The sequence below is a fragment of the Sprattus sprattus genome (assembly GCF_963457725.1).
Source record: "Sprattus sprattus genome assembly, chromosome: 7".
Taxonomy (NCBI): Eukaryota; Metazoa; Chordata; class Actinopteri; order Clupeiformes; family Clupeidae; genus Sprattus; species Sprattus sprattus.
The window spans coordinates 12,211,379-12,229,023 of record NC_137926.1 but is presented as its reverse complement, the minus strand read 5'-3'; the positions used below and the strand labels follow the sequence as shown (position 1 = coordinate 12,229,023).

The window sequence follows — 17,645 nt, the reverse complement described above, 5'->3', positions numbered from 1 at the left end:
TGTAATGAACTCATGGAATGATTTTATTAGCAGAACAAAATTAAATACAGTGGTTAAAATGATGTGTTGCAGGGCAGGGATTTTTTTGGAGCACTAAGGTAACCAAACCAGGGTTGTAGTTTCTTTATTTTTTTTCTTCATTTTTTTTGTATCGTTCTGTATTGCTCTGACAAATGTAAATGGGCAGATGCACAATCACATTTGTCAAGCTGTGAGGTAGACACTGCTTCCTGAGTCACGAGGGCTAACTTGATGTCTGTGACACGTCTGCTCTGCAAATAGGACAGGTGACATTTTCCTAGAAAGACAGAAAAGATTCATGTTACCGTACTTGAATAGGATCAAAACCATAGAACGGCAGAGTGCAGTTTTCTCAGAGAACACTCTCTTACCTTTAGCCAGCGGTCAATGCATTTCACATGGTAGTCATGTAGACAAGGCAGCATTCTCAGCTGTTCCCCCTCTGTGTATTCGCAAAAACAGATCTGGCACCTACAAATACCATCAAACACAAAGAATCAGTGAGATAGAAATATGCCTTGTGTGGCATGTAATGTTTTTTTTATTATTGTTATTTATATTTTACATCCATGTGTTGAAATGCAAGCTGCATCAATTACTGCATTTATCATTGAAGGTCAAAATTGTAACAAGGAAAAGCTTTTTCTCTAATAAAAAAATAGGTAATTTATCTGTTGATTTTCTTTAATTATCAAACACAAAGTAGGAAGTGTTTAGCAACCTAGTAGCAAACTCAGATTTGAGACTCGAGTAGCAAACTCAAATCAAGATACATCGATAATCGTTTTATCCGTTTAGAATTGATGATCAGTTTATAATCGATGATCGGTTTAGAATCGAATCATTGATCGCTGAATCAGAATCGAATCGTGAGGTGCCAAGAGATTCCCACCCCTAGTGCCTAATGTAGACCGTTTTAATATGAATATGGAACACTTTGTGTTTGACTCACTCTGTTTTCCCAGCACTGTGTGCAGGGTTGTATGCTTTTGTGGGAAGCCTCTCAATCTCCCTTTTGGTCAAGATGTTTTTAGGCATGACTGAACCTTGACCCTCTTCAAAGGCCAACAGAGCCTAATGGAACCACACACATCCAAACATTAGTTCAATAGATAAAACACCCCATGCAGGGACACTAATTTAATTAAAATTGAAGTCATACCTCATAGTTGTTTCCCTGGCTATCATTAAATAAATCCAATGGTACCCGTTGACCTTGTCTGCGAGAGTGGGTTTGAGAACGTGAATTGTAGCGGTGTCCTGGATGCCTTCCTAAACAACAGAAATACATGACATTTTACAGAAAGACGCCATTGGAATCACTCTAAACATTTAAGATTGTCAATAAGTTGAATGACCATTATCAGACTACTGATAACCTCCTTATTTTGTTATATGTTAAGTTTTCATATTTCATTCATATGGATAGGATTTTTTAACAGGGACTTTGACAGAACCATTAAAAGACAAACCTGATGGTCCAGCAAACATGGCCTGCTGTAACTCTGCTAGTGTGGGAGGAACATAACCAAAGCCAGGGTCGGCGGCCATGTGGGACCATGCAGACATCCAGCCCATACCCCCATATGGATTATACTGACAGAGGAGTACAGCATTAGATAACAATCTAAGTCCTTCAGCTAGAATTAATATCCAAAACAAAAAACATACATTACATACATACATACATATGTATAAAGAATTACGAAGGTGCATATGTAAGCGACTAACCCCGTGGGGAGGATGGGGAGGATGGGGAGGGTGATGTCTATTTGAGTGCATTGCTTGTTGCCTTCTTTGTTCCAACTGCTGTTGTTGTTCTTCTCGATCAAACTGATCCTAAAATAAACAGTCATCACAAAACAGATCATCTTTAGTTCAGATGTCTAAGTCAAACACTGCTTTTGCAAAAAGCATTAAGGATGTTTGGAACTGTTATTATTGAATTTTTTATCATGATTCATAAATGGCATGCTGTGATATTTGACTGTGGCACATAACACCACTACATATGGTCAGTTCAGGACGACTGTTTTTACCTGAAGACTTCTGGCAATCGCTTCATCCTCGGCCACCTGAACCGAGCGAACCATGGCCTCGACTATAACATCATCTTCGTCATCGTCGATAATGACTATCTCCTCATGTTTCTGGTGAGGCGATGGTGGAACAGGCCTATAATGTGCCTCAGCGGCTGATGAATAAAGAAAGCAACCAATGTCAGGAGTGTCAGATTATGCTCCTCACTCAGGTAATAGCCAGATTGTACTGATGTCAACACTGCCTGGATGGCCTGTTTAAAAGACAACAAAGTACATCTTACGTTTAAAAATATATTTTTTTTTTTTGGTATTCCAGGTGTAACAGTAGTGCCACACACACAGCAACATGCTAAAGTAAGCATTTGAGAAGTTGATTGAATTAACCGGTTGTGATCTGAAAGTGACTAATTAAAAACAGACACTGCTTACAGATAACTTGATGTTACACCAAACTGATGGTTAAAACAAAGACAACCTACATGTCTAAACCTTTTTACATGAATCTTAAAATCAGCTGATTTTGAAGAGAAACATGCGGTAAATACTACTTTCAGCCTTACCTGTACCTCTACAGTGAAACAGGCCAGTCTGAGGTGGGGACCTCTCAACATCTGTGTTCTTTGCGTATTTAGACAATGAGCTACTTATGGTTGAGGAAGCATTCTTAGTTGGCCTTTCCCTCTTTCTGTTGGCTCTGTGTGTTCTGTGGTGCTCCGTGGAATCTGCTGCAAGTCCTAGTCTGGATTGGCATGCAGCCTCATCTACAAGTCTAATGTGTGACCTTGATGGCCCACTTTGAGAGAGTATGGATGAAGATGATGATGATGACGAGAAAGAGTGGGAAGGGCGAGGGACCTCCAGCCAGGGGGGATATTGTTGCATTAATTTTGAGGCAGGCACAAATCCATTACTGCCACAGAGGTTGTGTTTCTCCACCTCTGAGCTTGAGGTTTCCTCGACTATTCTGCGGCGCTTCTGTTTCTGGTGAGAGGTTGGAGTAGTGCACAGGGTGTCAACCAAAGGCTTGTCTTCAGCTTTACACCTCGGGTCGAAGGTCAGGGATGGTGGCTGGGGACACAAATAAGGAAATGTTTAGAACTCACAGTTAAATGTAATGTGTTTAAGTGTATTACGATAATATTTATGCGACAGCAATCCATATTGTATTTATACGTTTTGTTTATTATTGTATATATTATATATATGCTTACCCCGTTTTCAGTTCTTGCGTCATGGAGACGCACTCGCCTTCTGAGGCACAGAGGACTAGAAGAAGATTACTTAATACGTGAATTCATAATTTAATGGATTCATTTATATTTTAAATGATTATTAATCTAGGAATAAATCAATTGAATTGCATCTATTAGCAGAGTATATACCTTGGCGTTTCGGGTACTGTAACAGAACTAAGGTCTTCGCAATCACCATAAATGTCCTCCGCAAGCAAACTGCTGTCGTTTAGTAAACAGGCACGATTCAGCGGACCTGGGGTATCAGGCTCTCCCATGCAAGACTGCGGACTGCTCGGCTCAGACATATCCAGGGCAGTACTCATGGCTTTCTATTCAGTGTCTGCATAAACCTAAAACAGTGTAAAATGAACTGCCAAGTGACAACATTCTCATTCTCTAAACATTGCCCTAAAAGTGTACAAACTATACCTCCTAATGGAAGATATTTGCTTTTTAAATAAGCAATTCAATCCCGACAAATTATCAAAATAGCTTGTGAACGACTGAACGTAACTACCCTATCTACTGTAGTAACTGCAACATACAGTGGAATCAAAATTCTGTTTTCAAAGAAACAACATTACAATCTCATTCTTTTGTACAACATAGTTGCAAAAACGTTTACAACGGCTTAGTTTTATGAGTCAGACATTGGATTTACAATCAGCTCACCTGGTTAGCAGCTATGTCCAGCAGGAGAGCTAACGCTATCTGAGGACCAGAGAGATTAGAAATCAACCCCTTCATTAACACATTGAGAACTATTTTCTGATTCACAACGATTTAGATTACAGTCAATGGAAATCTCTCCACATACCCTTAAAACTGCGTTGACTGGCGTAAGCGTTTATCAACAATAACCGGATAACAGACACGCCGATGCATTCTGGTATTTACCCAGGGCTACCATTTCCGCTTGTATGTCTTCGTCATTAGTTCTTCTTCTGAGACACACTGCTATGAACTAGAGTGCTGTTGGACGCCACCGCACGGTTTGGAGTGTAAAAGAAAATCAACCATTCAGTCAAGCAAGAGCAACAGAATAACCCATGTCTACAGAACACCCCAAGCAACTAAGCGATGTTCATACAAGTGTCTTTCAGTCAATAATGTACCGTTCAAGGGTGTTGTTAGGCCCGACGCACAGCAGTACTGCCTGGAGTACCTTATTGCTTTTTTATAATAAGGTTGCCAGCAAAATTATAAATAGTAACTTAATAGTAAGCTGCCTTTCAGCACAAAATAGTTGTAGCCACACGTTGTGTATCGCATTTCAGTAGCCTAGTCTGTAGAGAAAATAGTCCCGAATGTGTGGCTGTTGCTTTGCACTACCGCATTGGGGACATCACGTTTGTTAGCCAAGCACCAAAAGTTTGTGGATGATTAGCTAGGAGATCGACATTAATTTGTGGTTCGTCTCATCCCAGGTCTCCTTGCTAGATCTGGCACCATCTCATTCTTTCACATTGCTCATTTTATAAAAGTTGCCATTGAAATCCCAAACATATATATTTGATATCAACAGATTTATTTCCTTAAATCATTTCACTTTATTATATGGCAACAACAGTACGAGCATTCTGATTGGCTAATGGGTAGCCAGCCGCATATTGACCTCCTCGCCAGTCTGATACGATCGATAGCTAGCTAGTAAACTCATTGCAGAATGGACTAGCCACTCATGACATTAATATAAAAAAAAATTGTGCATCTGTGGAAAACGTTTTTCGTTTCTAATGATATCGCTTCCAACCACTCTGCCGGTGGATCGGTGTAGGAAGTGCCTTATCCAGCAAGCTTGAAATGACAACGATCCTGTAAAATCTACCTTCATTTTGAGTGTACACTGATATGGAAGGCTCAGGTAAATGTAAACAGCTGTACAGTACATTATGGCTTCGTGACCTCCTTTCAACCAATCAGATGCTTGATTTCATCTTCCCGTATTATAAAAGGACTTAAAGTCATACCAATTTTGTCCAAAAAAAAATATGTAATACTCAAAATATGAATATCCACACTGTGCCTTGATGATATTATTTACTGCAGTGTAGTAAAACAGTGTTAAAGTGAGGGACAATAAAGTCAGGCTTGTTTAAAAAATAAGAAAGATGTACCCTTTTTTATACTGAGAAAAACATTTATTTGTTCCAATACATTTTTTTTACATGAAATATGTATTTAATGACACGGCCAAAACAGCCATATCATCCTATGACAGAAAAGTAAACTCCCTTTGTTTTGTGTCTGAACACTACACTACTACAGGACTTGATGGCATGAACACAATATACAATAAATAAATACAATAACAATAAATAAAACATCTGAACATGCAAATGCAATTAGATACCAAGGCTGCTATTGTTAATAACACATCAGTGATATGGAACATTGTACAACGGTGGCACTCTGAAACAAACAGCTAAGCAACCACAATGGTTTTGGAAGATAAAGTCTAAAACAGCATAGACTGGAGAGATTTTCGCACTGTAGCCATTTCCTGTTGTTGCTGTGAAGACATAAAACACAGGAATAGTCAAGACATTCCAGCCAAGTCATATTTTCAGCACATTTATTAAAACTCTTCTTACAGTAATGTGAGTCTGTGTACATTTCCATTAGCCGTGTTGTGGTAATGAAAATGGACACTCCTTATAAAGGGAGGTGCTGTGAGTTCAAAACGTATCAGGGCAACTTTCACAGAATCATGTAATAACTTTATTTTTCCATTAACCTTATTCTTATTTACCCAATGTGAATCAGTAGCCAATTCACCCCTCTCTACTGAATTTCTTATTCAACTTAAAAGATTTTATGCAAATTTAAATTATTTTCACTTGGGATCTGTTAGAACGTTGGATGACTAAGGTGTCTAAGTCCCACTCCTGAGGCCCTTCCATGCCTGTTTTCTATCTTTCTCTGACCAGACTGAACTTGTCAGTGGAACGAAGACAGCTGATGTAGTTAATCAAGTGCCTGATAATTACACGTACACTCTAATCAGGTGTGCTTGGGACTCATATAGGCAGACGATATGCAGGTCACTGAACTGTGCTCAAATGTTCAAACCTGTGTATACTGGGATTATCAGGAAAAAACCTCTAATGTGATTAACTCCTCCCATTTTTGATTGGCATTTCCCAATACTGCTGATGATATTTAACATTCAGTGCTTTACACGTCGACACAGTGTAGTGTTACAAGCTTTTTTTAACTCACAGTATCCATCATAATTTTCTTCTGCAGCATGGCCATCTCCTTCTTTAGCTCCACTTGTGCCCCTAGTAGGAAACTCTCATGGTTCTTCTCCATGTCTTCCATGTTCTGGATAAGTATGCATACATCAGCACAAATGATCAATTCAATGCATTTCAAGTGTAATATTAAAGGCGCCAAAACAATATCATTGTCACAAGGCACTTTACTGAACCCCCTTAGAGCAAGCATAATGGCGAAAGCAGCAAGGAAAACTCCCTGTTAATCAGAAAGAAACCTTAGGCAGAACCACGGCACATAAAGGGGGGGCCCCTCTGCTTGGAGCCGGCCGGGGGAGAGATAGAAAAAGGGGCAGGGGAAGCTTGGGAGGGAGGGGCCATGTTGACAAGATTAACAAGGTTGACAACACAGGCAATACAAAAATGAACCTTGAAAACTGATGTCATTGTGTACACAGACTATTCTGAACACGTTGCAATTTGAAGTTAATTGTTACTGACCTTCAGAAACTGCTCATACAGATCTTTGATGGTTTTTAGCTTCTGACTCTGGACGACCCTTGCCTGCTGGAAAAGCTTTTGCTGCTGACGGAATAGGTTCTGAATGGCAAAAAAAAGTTTTACTATTTTTCTAGGGGGTAGAGCTCCTAATGTAGCAGAATATGTGACTTTGGTTAGTGTCAAGGAAGTTTAAGGTAAGTTGTATGTCAAAATGATTTGAGCTTTGTACTAACATTGAGCTTCTCCTCCTGCTCTTCTGACTTCTGTGTGTCTGTCTCCCACTGTTGCAGCACGGTGAACACCTGCTGGGAGTAGTCTTGTGTCACCTTCTGCCTGTAAAGATGCAATTTAGCAGGTTTTAACTAGCGTGTCTGAGAGAAACCACATCACTTGAAATTCTGTCTAATGTGGCGTATAACACTTGCATACCTCTGGGCATGTTGTGTTTTCCAAAGTTGCTCCAACTTCTGATTGCTGCCTTTTAAAGAGCTTTTGGTGAAAGTCTCCAATCTCTTCCTCTTAGCCTGCATAGCTTTGCTGATGTCAGCTGTAAACATATTTACCGGACTTTACTCTCAGAGAAGTCAACGTAATAGTAAATAAAATTCAAAGAATCTGATTTGTCTCACCCCCAAACCTCTCCAACATGGATTGAACCTCATTACTGCAAATCACACATTTAAAGTATAACATTACTAAAAGTCATGGCCTATACACAAGAAGTAGACCTACTGTAACTAGGCTACTATTAGTTATGAGAGCAAACACTATAAGCCTTTGAGTCTAATAACAAAATAATTACATTACTTATCAAATTGGTTTATACGTATCATACTTAAGTTAATTAACGTTAATGTTACCCAACACCCGAAGTAGCTTCATCTTCTTCAAAGGAAGGTCCAGGTCGTCTTTTCAATATCTTGTCAACAATCGGGGTTTCATCTGCCATCGATGTCAAAATGGGATACAACTAAGTGAGCTCGCGAGATGCCACACAGCTTTAACTTTACCTCAGACCTAACGTTATGAGTCATGGTAACTCATCATATCTCTGTAGCCAAGATTAGATTTAATATTCCCATATCCCAAACGTTAAACATATAATTACCGTCACGGATGTCTTCCTCTGAACCGCTCATTCCTTTTTTTGCCTCCTCTATGCCAAAATCAAATGCTTTAAGATCAATTTGATCTTCAATTAGTTTTGCCTTCTTGGATTGTTTTCCTCGACTAGATGACATTGTTTAATCTGTAAAATAAACGTCATTGTTTATATTAATATTTTCTGATTTAATTTACATCAGTTATAGATTACTGATATCTTTCTAATTTCCTTCTCACAAACAAATGTGTATTTTCCCTGTTTTGCCAATGTGGCTATGCTAGCTGGCTAACGTTAGCTAACTTTAACTGGACAACTTACCTCAGGTTTATGCTCAAATGCTAGTGGAAGACCTGATGTTAGACGGCAAAAAGTAACTAGGTAAAGGTACATAAACAGGGCTGCGAATAATAACTACACTTAAAAGTCTTAGATACCTGTAGTTTCGAAATTGAACATTTAAGTAGGTTTGTGCTCTAAACCTGAAAAAGTTGGCTTACGGTTAGTTCATTGCAGTTGGAGACCCACTGAATAGAAACTATTGGTAAGTAGTGTTCCACACGTACCGCGCCAAACTCGCGCAAAACGCGAGACAAGTAGCTAGGTGGTCACCCATAGAAATGTGAGAAACCTGTCTTTCCAACTCACACACATCGAAGCAACATTTAAATAAAACCTGGACAAAAAAGGCCTGTAATTGTCAGTTCATGTTCAAAATGTGCCTTCATGGGAGCGTCAATTCTAAATCATGGACGATTATGGTGATTTTTTTCTCTTCTTATTTCTATGTCTATTTCCTTACCATCAATTGTTGAATAATACTAAAAACGTTAGAGCTTCCCCCATTAATCCCGTTCAGCACATATGATTAAACTTTAAGACAGTGTAGCTTTCTCTCATTCTTGCTGATTTCTAGCTGACGTATTACTCCTTCGAAATTATCAAATATTTCCAAGTTAGATCATGTGATCTCATAATGAGGGATACAGTGATAGGAAATAACTAATTTCTCTGGAAAAAGGGGCTTTATTTACGTTGCACATTACATGAAATGGAAGTCTTTAATATAAAAAAAGAGATATTTACAATATTTACAATGTAAAGGAAATGCATCTTTTTCACACCTCATCCTAGTCAATTGCTCAACTTGCTGTACATAAAAAAAAAATCCAGACAAACTAAATATCAAACTTTTCTTCACATATAAAATGTCCATTCTCCTCATAGTCCTCCCGAGTGACCACCATCTCCTCAAAGTCAGCATTTTCAGCCAGTAGCTTTCCTCCCTCCCATGGGTAGCAAATTGGACTATAAAGAAACAAGAAATGAGGTGTTAATACCTCAATAACACAAACCACCAATCACTCTTGGCTCAGTGACCACATGGGCTGTTCTCTATGCGTACTTACTTCTGTGGTTGCACAACTGAAACCTGAAATTCTGTTGGGGCCAGCATGCGGACGTCTTTGTACACACGATCCCTAAACCCGGGAAACAGTGTGTTTCCGCCTGTTAGGATTATGTTCTTGTAGAAATGAGGCTGCATCTCTAAGTAAAGAACAAAAACAACACAAACAATCATTACATATAGGGGGAAAAAAGGCCTTGGATTTTGATCTCCCAAGAGTAGAATAGCCATACAAACTTGTTTATGTTCTACCCCTTTGTTTAGCTGGACATGTGCTCCTACCTTCAGGCATGTTATTGATGGAGTTGACTAGTGCCTCCGGGATGCCCATCTCCTGAATGCCAATGTCAGACGGATGAAAGAGCATCTCTGGGACAGCAAACCTCTCATTAGTCAGACGCAAGATCTGCTCGCTGGTCTTGTACTTTCCAGTGAAATTCATCTCCTCACGTGGCTGTAGTGCACCCAGAAAAGTTGTGAAAAATGTTATTTAAACACAGTCAAAATAATGCACGATGGTAGAATAATTCATGCTGATTTAAACCAAATAAACCTACCTTACAGAAACCTTTCTTTATTCCACTAAAATCTGGCAGTACATAGTCCCTCATCACCATGTTGTCTTCTGCTTTCAGCCTGCATCAGTGGGAGAAAGATACCAATGTTCAGGCTTTCAAGGCAAATTAAATGTGCAAGTTGAAAAATAGATTTGTCACAAAAGATTTAGCTAAACTGAGTTTAGTCAACTTTAGACTACAGCAAACACTGTAGCAAAACTTAAGCTATTACCTAGTGGGATGTTATTTAACTTGCTTGTGTAATTAAGCCATTCTTCTGGAACAATTCTCAGGGAATTCAGTCTTACTGTGTTATCTCCATATCCTTGTAGAAGTCTTGGGAAACATAGCAGACATCTTCTTTGACCTGGTTGATCACATATGTCTCATCCATGACATGTAGCTGCCTGTAGGAGAAATATAACAGAAATTTAGAAAATTGTCTTAACAATAAAAACAACATTAGTCGTTCTCATTTTAAGATGACTAGGATACTTACCGGTATGAAATGATCTCTTTCAAATGATTTGTCATTAGTTTACCGCCAATATTCATCCTGTGAAACAGTGAAGTAAATTAATACAAATTCAAATAAAAGGGGCTAACATACTGTATTTTGAGACAAATTGATTAAGGATGATGGAAAAAAGGCACACACCTGCAGATCCCATCCTTCATTTTCTTGCCTCTACAATACGGTATAATGTGTGTGAATGAAAAGCCACTGTCCACGACGATGCAACATAGCTCTGAATTGTTCTCATGGAAGTATCTGTGCGCACTCAATGATCCAGCTGAAATATATTGACAATTTGTATGGTCAAGCTTTACACAACATAACATATATATATATATATAAAATTATATATATAATATTGTATGTATGTACACTACGTTATTAAAATTTTACATGTGTACACCATTTTAAATCATGTAATTTTAAATTTGAGAAAAAGGAGGCATAGAAAATGTGTGTATTAAACGGCCCTCACCATTACTCACTCACTCACTCAGTATGTATGTATGTATGTATGTATGTATGTGTGTATATGTGTAAAATATATAATATGTGTGTGTGTGTATATATATATATATGATGCATCTTCTGTTGGTGATGCCAACCCACCATTTACTCTGAGAGCAGCTTGAAACTGGTACTCCTCAAACAAGATCTCATTCATAGACTCTTGGATAGAGGTGAAATTGAAGTAGGGTTCTGTAATGACTACACTCGTATCTGCAAAGTCCACCTGCAAGAATTAGAGTGAGATATAATTTGAATTGAAAACATTAACTTCTTTCATGCAGACCTTTCTTAAAGTACAATGATTAGTCCCCCACTTTCCTCGGCATTACATATTTCCCACATAACTTTTAAGAGGTTGATTATAAAAGAGATGCATGTATCAAGCTCTAATGCGGTCTTTCTTGAAAAATAATGCAAAGATTCATCCGAGCTACTTTGGCATCATTACATGTAGGTCTGCTTTAGTTCACATCTGTGTTCATTCATATACAAGTCGTCCTAACAGACGCTTGACTTTATTCAGTGGTTAATGACACAAAAGTATGAAATAATATATATAACTTACCTTAAACATTTCTTTCCCAAATAGGTGATCCCACACTTTTCGCTGCACATCCCAATTCACCAGGTATCCCTACAGCATACAAACAATAAGGAATTAACAGACTTCAGGTTTTGTTTCAGTTTCAAAAGTAGGCTTATTCTTAAATACAATCTACAGCCTTCTACATAAAAGCACACTGAATTCCATCTTTAACGGTACCTAAACCGTTCCATAATGCATCTCATCTGGTAAGAATGCATGATCTCATGGTTTAATAGTCCAACTAACAAGACAAGCAGTAATGTTCGGTCCCATTACATTTATTCCGTAACTAGGTTTTGTTATGATGCTTTGAGTTGTTAAGACGTTAGTGAATGAATAATAAGGTTGGAATTAACTAACCTTTTGAAAGGGAAGGATGTAAAAGAGTCCTGATGGGTCCTTTATTTCATCTAACTGGTTGGCAGTAAAGGTCTTCAACCGCGAGGTCTTGGAACGGAATTGGCAATTCGGAATAACGCTATAGGTAAGGAAAACATTTAAGTTATGTGTTATGTTATTGCCGATTTACTATTCAGCATGCATGTATATAAACACAGGCTATCGGGTACACAGGATCTGTGCCTTTCTTGGTTGAAAAGGCAGGCAACAGTTAGCTGGCCACCGTTCACTTCATCAATTTGGCTTAGCTAACGATAACTTAGTTATGAAAATAGTCTTACCCTACCTTACTTTTTCATGACTGTATCCTATTTTCGCAGTGTATGCCCCGTTGTCTAGTACAAGAGTTGTCATTTTCCAATATTCATCAATGAACTTAGCACACAATGGAAAAACGACAAGTGAAAGCCTTTAGCGCAGTACTACACAAATAGCTAGGCTAACATGGAACTCAAGAGTAGGTCCGTCGGTTTATAAAAGCCGACTGAAACTGAGACCGCATCAATAGGTCCTACAAGAAAAGTAGGGTCCTAATAACTATTTTTAGTCATTGTTTAGTCGATTCCCTATCCTAAAATCACGCTACTGGTCTGGACTTCACTCACATGTCCAACACTCTTCCCAGCTGTCACACTCGACTTCCCCGGTCCCCTCCATTAAAAAATACGTAAATAAATAAATGCCACTTTACGTTTGATGAGAACTGTGCCAGTCCAAAGGCTATTTGTAGAGCCACGCTAGTTATATACTAGAACTGTGACATAAAAACGATCATCTATATATGTAATATAAAATAGTCTTCCATTAATATAATAACTAATTAATCAGTCAATTAATGAATTGATTAACTGTTGTGGCCTAGAGGAATATTTACAATCAGAGTTTAAACTGAAAAACTATAAGCCAACGTTGGTTCTGAAAACCCACCACATATGTTTCAACCACAAAGAAGACAACTATAGCAGACAACTTTACATTTATTGCCATGGAAACAATACATCCATTGAAGTCCAAATGGCTTACTCTCACTTTGAACACTTCAACATGAGTGAATGCTTTAGTGAATACTTCAGCATGAGCACCATGTAGTCTGAAATACCATCATAGAGGCAAGTCTGTAGCAAAAACCAACATCACCGTGATCTTTATTGATGTATAACTCTCTCTTCAGGGCATATGAACAGAGACATATACCCACCCACACACACACTAAGCGTAGACACATCACACTAAGTCTATTATAGGTGGCCAGATGTGGTTATGAGGCTATTGATAATATGTTCTGTATCGTGCTTGATCAGGATGATGAGGTCCAGGGATCTGGGCTTGAGGAGGAGGAGGACCCTGCATGCGGGGAGGGTGTGGGCCCCTGGGAGCCGGCCACAGCCCTGGGCTAAGCCCTCCAGGCTGGGTAAAGGGTGGACTTAGGGTACCCTGGTCCTGCTGCATAGAGCTGGGGTTGTAGTGGTGAGGTGGGGGTGCAGTGACAGGGGGCCCTCCATGCTGTGTTAAAGCTCCTAGTGGAGGGTGGTTCATATAGGGGGGGAGCTGACTGATGATGTGTCCTGGGGGTGGGGTGATGGGGGGAGGTCCGGAAGACATTGGTGGGGCCTGGTTGTACACCAGGTGTGACGTCCCAGAGCCCTGAGGGGATGGATGCTGCATGTGGTGGTTTAGTGTAGGGGGTGGTGGCGGAGGCCCGTAATGTTGTTGCTGAGGTGGCGCCATCATGTGGTGAGGGTGGGGCACAATAGGCTGTGCCGGGTACTCTCCCGGATGGTGGTGAGCCGGGGGCAAGCCGGGGGGCGTCTGAGGGAGACTGTCACGTGCTGGAGCAGCTGAACTGCCAGAGTCGTCCTGGATGGGCACAGTGATGAGGTTACTGTGCTTGCGGGTGGTCATCGTCGCAATCCGGAAGCTCTCCTGCGCGAGAGCCCGAGAGGCAGCCGCCAGGTCCGCAGGCGAGGGAGAGAGGGAGGGGGAGACGGGTGGAGGCTGGCCGTAGGACTCGTGGCCCTGCAGTGGAGGCGGGATCATGGGGTGCGGTTTGGGCAGGTGCGGGGGTGGAGGCAGGCGGAAGCGGTCCGACGGGTCGGCAGCCAGTGGTGGGTGTGGAGGCTCGGCTCGGGAGCCTGAGAGCTTGGCTGATCTCATGTGGCGGTGGTTGACGTGGGCCTGCAGGTCACGCTGGGACAGGTAGGTGCGCTTGCATCCCTGCACCTGACTGCACATGTAGAGGGAGCCGCGCAGGCACTGCTCTATGCGTTGGACCTCGTCGGTGCAGCTGTAGAGAGACAAACTGAACTTGGGGTTTAGTACAGGAATTGGTGCCAGCATCATACATCAACAGCACACAACACGCATCATACATCAACAGCAACACAAATCACTATCAGGTTTAAATGATGGGGCAGATATTATGTGCACACAAAACAGAACCTAATAGTAAGAATCACAAAGTACACTTAAATAATGTTAATATGTGAGATACTAACTACTTTCTAACCGAGAGTGAGGTCATGCCGGTAGAGGCTAGTAAGTAGTTTATTTTATTGCATTTTACTCCCCTTCATTTTGTAAATGAAAAGAAATGGTAATTGTAAATAGAAAACATGTCGTTTTGTTGAGGTCTCAAGTCTTCCCACGACACAATGTGTTTCAGGTGTTGAATAGCAACCAATTACTTTATTACTATTCAATTACAATGATCAATAGAAAACGGACAACGCGGCTCAACTAATATGGCTTTAATTTAAAGTAACAACACAAGGGATTCAAACTATAGTTTCTAGTCTTCATCATCACTTTCAATAACAAGTCTTTGCTTCTTCTGAATTTCCTCCTGGCTGTTGATGTTTTCATTTTCGTCTGAAGAGTAAAACTACATCCAATGTTGATTTGGTATCTATGATTGTATGTATTTGTGCATGCATTTCAGAATGTTCTGTCTCTACACAATACAAAAAAACAACTATAGTTATGTGCTAAATCTAGGGATGTAAAGATACCGATACCAGTATTGGGCCAATACTGTGCTCATATACTCATGATTCATTCTCAGACACCACGCACTGATACCACCTCATGGCAACATTACATTTAACTTACATTAAGCTGCAGTCAAGTGTCATGTTTTGCTGCCCTATCAGACTTGCCAGTTGAGTAGGAGAAATTAATTTAACACTAGCGTAGGCAAATAATTAAGTTATCGCATCGGTACTTGGTTTCGGAAAGTACACAATTGTAAGTACTTGTACTCACCCTTGATAAAAGTGGTATCAATGCATTCCTAGCTAAATCTGATGCAGTATATATGATAACATAATCTTCTCATTCATATTATATGAAATATTATATTGTTTATATCATCTTTTGGAAACAAAAGAAATGACTGAGGGAAATATAAAGGACAAACATTAGCATGAAGTTAGACGCTCACCCTGGACACATCTTGTCATTCTTCTTCTCATACAGCACAGCGCATTCATAGCAGAACACATGCTTGCAGGGAATCTAGGAGCAGGCAAAACTAATTGAACCAGTCTGGTACATAAAAAAGCAATCACTGTCCAACTACCAGTTTATAAACAAAACTATCATATCTCCATTAAGAAACCAAATGAATACTACATAATGTTGGCTCAACATCTTACCATGCGACCATAGAGCTTAATGGGCAGCCCACACTTGTCACAGCAATGAACAGGTGTGTCATCCTTCTCACCCACCAGATTGAGCTAGAGAGATGTACAGTGTGGAAATGTAGAAAATATCAAAACCTTCAAAAATACTTCAACTATGTGCAGCAAAAAGACACTTAGAGTTTATTTGATAAATATAAACTTCTTACTTTATAGTCCCAGAATAGGGGGTGAGGGAATCTGCGCTGGCTGCCAAACGCATCCCCTGACTTACACTCAAATCTCTCTTCTTGCTTGTAGCCAAAACCCTCTGTACAAAAAACAATTCACATGATGTATATTCTTACACAATGTATTGTAAACAAGCATAGACATGTGGTCTGAACAAAAGTAAGCAAAACAATTGGAAATGCTGCCACTGTTTGCTCTTGCATGAACCCTATCTATTCCTGCTCCAAGCAAACCAGATTTAACTTAGCTAAATACGGGGTGCTCAATTTATCGCAAACTATACCGAATAATTCAGAGGGTTTATCACTGAATGAAATAAACCAATTAAGCAGTGTAGCAATAATCTAATCAAATTAGCACTCTCTATATGGCCACATTATCTGACTATCAAAACTAACTGTACAGTAGTCGTGTTCTGTTTACCATCATCTCCTGATTGGCCTTTTGGTAGCAATCTGCTTGTGGATCGTTGCGGCCGCACGGGGGGTTTGCTTCTCACAGCTTGCTTGGACAGCAACTTGATTGGGATCTGTCTACGGACATCAGGTCCTCCTAGGGAACCGGAGCCATCTGTACCTTGCAAATCGTTGTCTGCAAAAATTGATGGGCAGAATTGGAGGGTGAATTGTTCAAAAAGTGATCATCTTGTGATGCAGCACTCAGTACTGGTTCACTGACACCATCTTGTATGATAGACCCCTTATACAAATCGGCAACTGTTTAAAACAGCTGTTTTGTTTAAGGGGGTAGTGCCTTTCTTCAACATACAGACGACGTGTATTACCAACTGTGACGTATGGCATATCTATCCAGCCCACTCAACTGCATTAACTGAATGTCAGGAGGATGAGATGGGTTTTTTGACAATCAGTTATGAGATGCAATAAAATAGCCATCGTAAGCCATCGCAGTTTATCTGCATAACCCCTCCCTGTATCGGTTGCACACACAGCTGTCTGTCAAATTCAGTTTGCAGACTAACAGGCTAACCAAGTTTATTTTTTACAGGCATTCAGACCATCCCAAGACCTCGGGCCCTCGCTGTACGATAAATACATAAAAAATGGTACAATTCGATGTCGTCTTGTTGTGGAGTTACAAGACGACATGCTTTTCCAGTTCCACCAGCTGAAAAAAAGTGTTCAGCGATCTGAGAACTGTTTCAACACAGCTGGCCAACATGCTAGTTGACGTACTTGGCGCTGGTTCATTACGAGCTAGCTAGACGATCTCTTTAACCACAATAGTATGCGTTTAGAATACATACCGTTAAAACAAAGACAGAAAGAATAATTTGAACACTTGAATCCCTGCACCTCAGCGTACTATTACAAAGCTTTTAGTACAGTTTAATTTCATATTAACAACTCTTACCAATTTGATCCATGATTCCGTGCGATGCATGATGGGATATGGTTCTTGAGAGGATGTTGGGAGAAGCCAGCTGACTCAGACACCCTCCCACAGACAATCTCTGCCCATCACTGCTGATTTTGTCTGAATTTAGTCGTTTAGTTCTAAACATCTTCTCTTTCGTTTCCTCTCAAGTCGCCCGAAAAATAATGAAATGTAATGCTGGGTAGTAAAGAAGCCTTACAAATAAGTATTTTCCTTTGTTTTTGTTTAATTAGGTCTACATGAAAACAGACTTAGCATATTTAATGAATTTGCCTTGTG

The 17,645-nt window shown here is 39.9% G+C and overlaps 4 protein-coding genes across 6 annotated transcripts; all 4 read right to left on the bottom strand.

Moving 5' to 3' along the window:
* Nucleotides 1–21: 21 nt before the first annotated feature.
* Nucleotides 22–4,214, bottom strand: LOC308368057 (uncharacterized protein). Of its 3 annotated transcripts, none has more exons than XM_080842103.1 (12): nucleotides 4,116–4,214; nucleotides 3,971–4,009; nucleotides 3,446–3,648; nucleotides 3,275–3,329; nucleotides 2,624–3,131; nucleotides 2,061–2,215; nucleotides 1,753–1,860; nucleotides 1,494–1,617; nucleotides 1,184–1,293; nucleotides 974–1,095; nucleotides 393–492; nucleotides 22–298 (listed from the first exon to the last, which is right to left on the bottom strand). In XM_080842103.1, the coding sequence occupies exons 3-12, from the start codon at nucleotides 3,619–3,621 to the stop codon at nucleotides 245–247; spliced, it is 1,512 nt and encodes a 503-aa protein (XP_080698229.1). In that variant the 5' UTR covers nucleotides 3,622–3,648; nucleotides 3,971–4,009; nucleotides 4,116–4,214; the 3' UTR covers nucleotides 22–244. The 3 variants fall into 3 exon arrangements, with proteins under 3 accessions (XP_080698229.1, XP_080698230.1, XP_080698231.1); XM_080842104.1 differs by having other exon boundaries at nucleotides 3,971–4,005; nucleotides 4,116–4,206; XM_080842105.1 differs by having other exon boundaries at nucleotides 3,446–3,638; nucleotides 4,116–4,202.
* A 1,542-nt stretch (nucleotides 4,215–5,756) lies between these two features.
* sycp3 (synaptonemal complex protein 3) lies at nucleotides 5,757–8,258 on the bottom strand (the record flags this gene model as incomplete). Its single annotated transcript, XM_080842295.1, has 8 exons — nucleotides 5,757–5,810; nucleotides 6,521–6,625; nucleotides 7,018–7,116; nucleotides 7,251–7,350; nucleotides 7,447–7,564; nucleotides 7,647–7,681; nucleotides 7,878–7,959; nucleotides 8,126–8,258. 8 exons carry the CDS (start codon nucleotides 8,256–8,258, stop codon nucleotides 5,757–5,759), a joined length of 726 nt encoding a protein of 241 aa, XP_080698421.1.
* A 988-nt stretch (nucleotides 8,259–9,246) lies between these two features.
* actr6 (actin related protein 6) lies at nucleotides 9,247–12,524 on the bottom strand. Its single transcript, XM_080842276.1, has 11 exons — nucleotides 12,383–12,524; nucleotides 12,058–12,175; nucleotides 11,677–11,745; nucleotides 11,211–11,334; nucleotides 10,743–10,878; nucleotides 10,584–10,640; nucleotides 10,393–10,491; nucleotides 10,085–10,163; nucleotides 9,810–9,981; nucleotides 9,529–9,667; nucleotides 9,247–9,427 (listed from the first exon to the last, which is right to left on the bottom strand). The coding sequence occupies exons 1-11, from the start codon at nucleotides 12,448–12,450 to the stop codon at nucleotides 9,298–9,300; spliced, it is 1,191 nt and encodes a 396-aa protein (XP_080698402.1). The 5' UTR covers nucleotides 12,451–12,524; the 3' UTR covers nucleotides 9,247–9,297.
* An 838-nt stretch (nucleotides 12,525–13,362) lies between these two features.
* On the bottom strand, nucleotides 13,363–15,966 carry LOC308368274 (E3 ubiquitin-protein ligase Hakai-like; the record flags this gene model as incomplete). The annotated part of the gene is made up of 4 exons (XM_080842419.1): nucleotides 15,947–15,966; nucleotides 15,750–15,833; nucleotides 15,536–15,609; nucleotides 13,363–14,395 (listed from the first exon to the last, which is right to left on the bottom strand). Exons 2-4 carry the CDS (start codon nucleotides 15,750–15,752, stop codon nucleotides 13,363–13,365), a joined length of 1,110 nt encoding a protein of 369 aa, XP_080698545.1. The 5' UTR covers nucleotides 15,753–15,833; nucleotides 15,947–15,966.
* Between the last annotated feature and the right edge of the window lie 1,679 nt (nucleotides 15,967–17,645).

What these genes read in the sequence shown, in the direction of transcription:
- LOC308368057 (XM_080842103.1), bottom strand. Translation starts at nt 3,621, where the DNA reads ATGAGTACTGCCCTGGATATGTCTGAGCCGAGCAGTCCGCAGTCTTGC. An exon ending in CTCCCCATCCTCCCCACGGG is followed by an intron (nt 1,618 to 1,752) that starts GTTAGTCGCTTA and finishes CTCCTCTGTCAG; the next exon opens with TATAATCCATATGGGGGTAT. An exon ending in CATGTTTGCTGGACCATCAG is followed by an intron (nt 1,294 to 1,493) that starts GTTTGTCTTTTA and finishes TCTGTTGTTTAG; the next exon opens with GAAGGCATCCAGGACACCGC.
- actr6 (XM_080842276.1), bottom strand. Translation starts at nt 12,450, where the DNA reads ATGACAACTCTTGTACTAGACAACGGGGCATACACTGCGAAAATAGGA. An exon ending in AAAGAGATCATTTCATACCG is followed by an intron (nt 10,492 to 10,583) that starts GTAAGTATCCTA and finishes TTTCTCCTACAG; the next exon opens with GCAGCTACATGTCATGGATG. An exon ending in TAAAGAAAGGTTTCTGTAAG is followed by an intron (nt 9,982 to 10,084) that starts GTAGGTTTATTT and finishes GGTGCACTACAG; the next exon opens with CCACGTGAGGAGATGAATTT.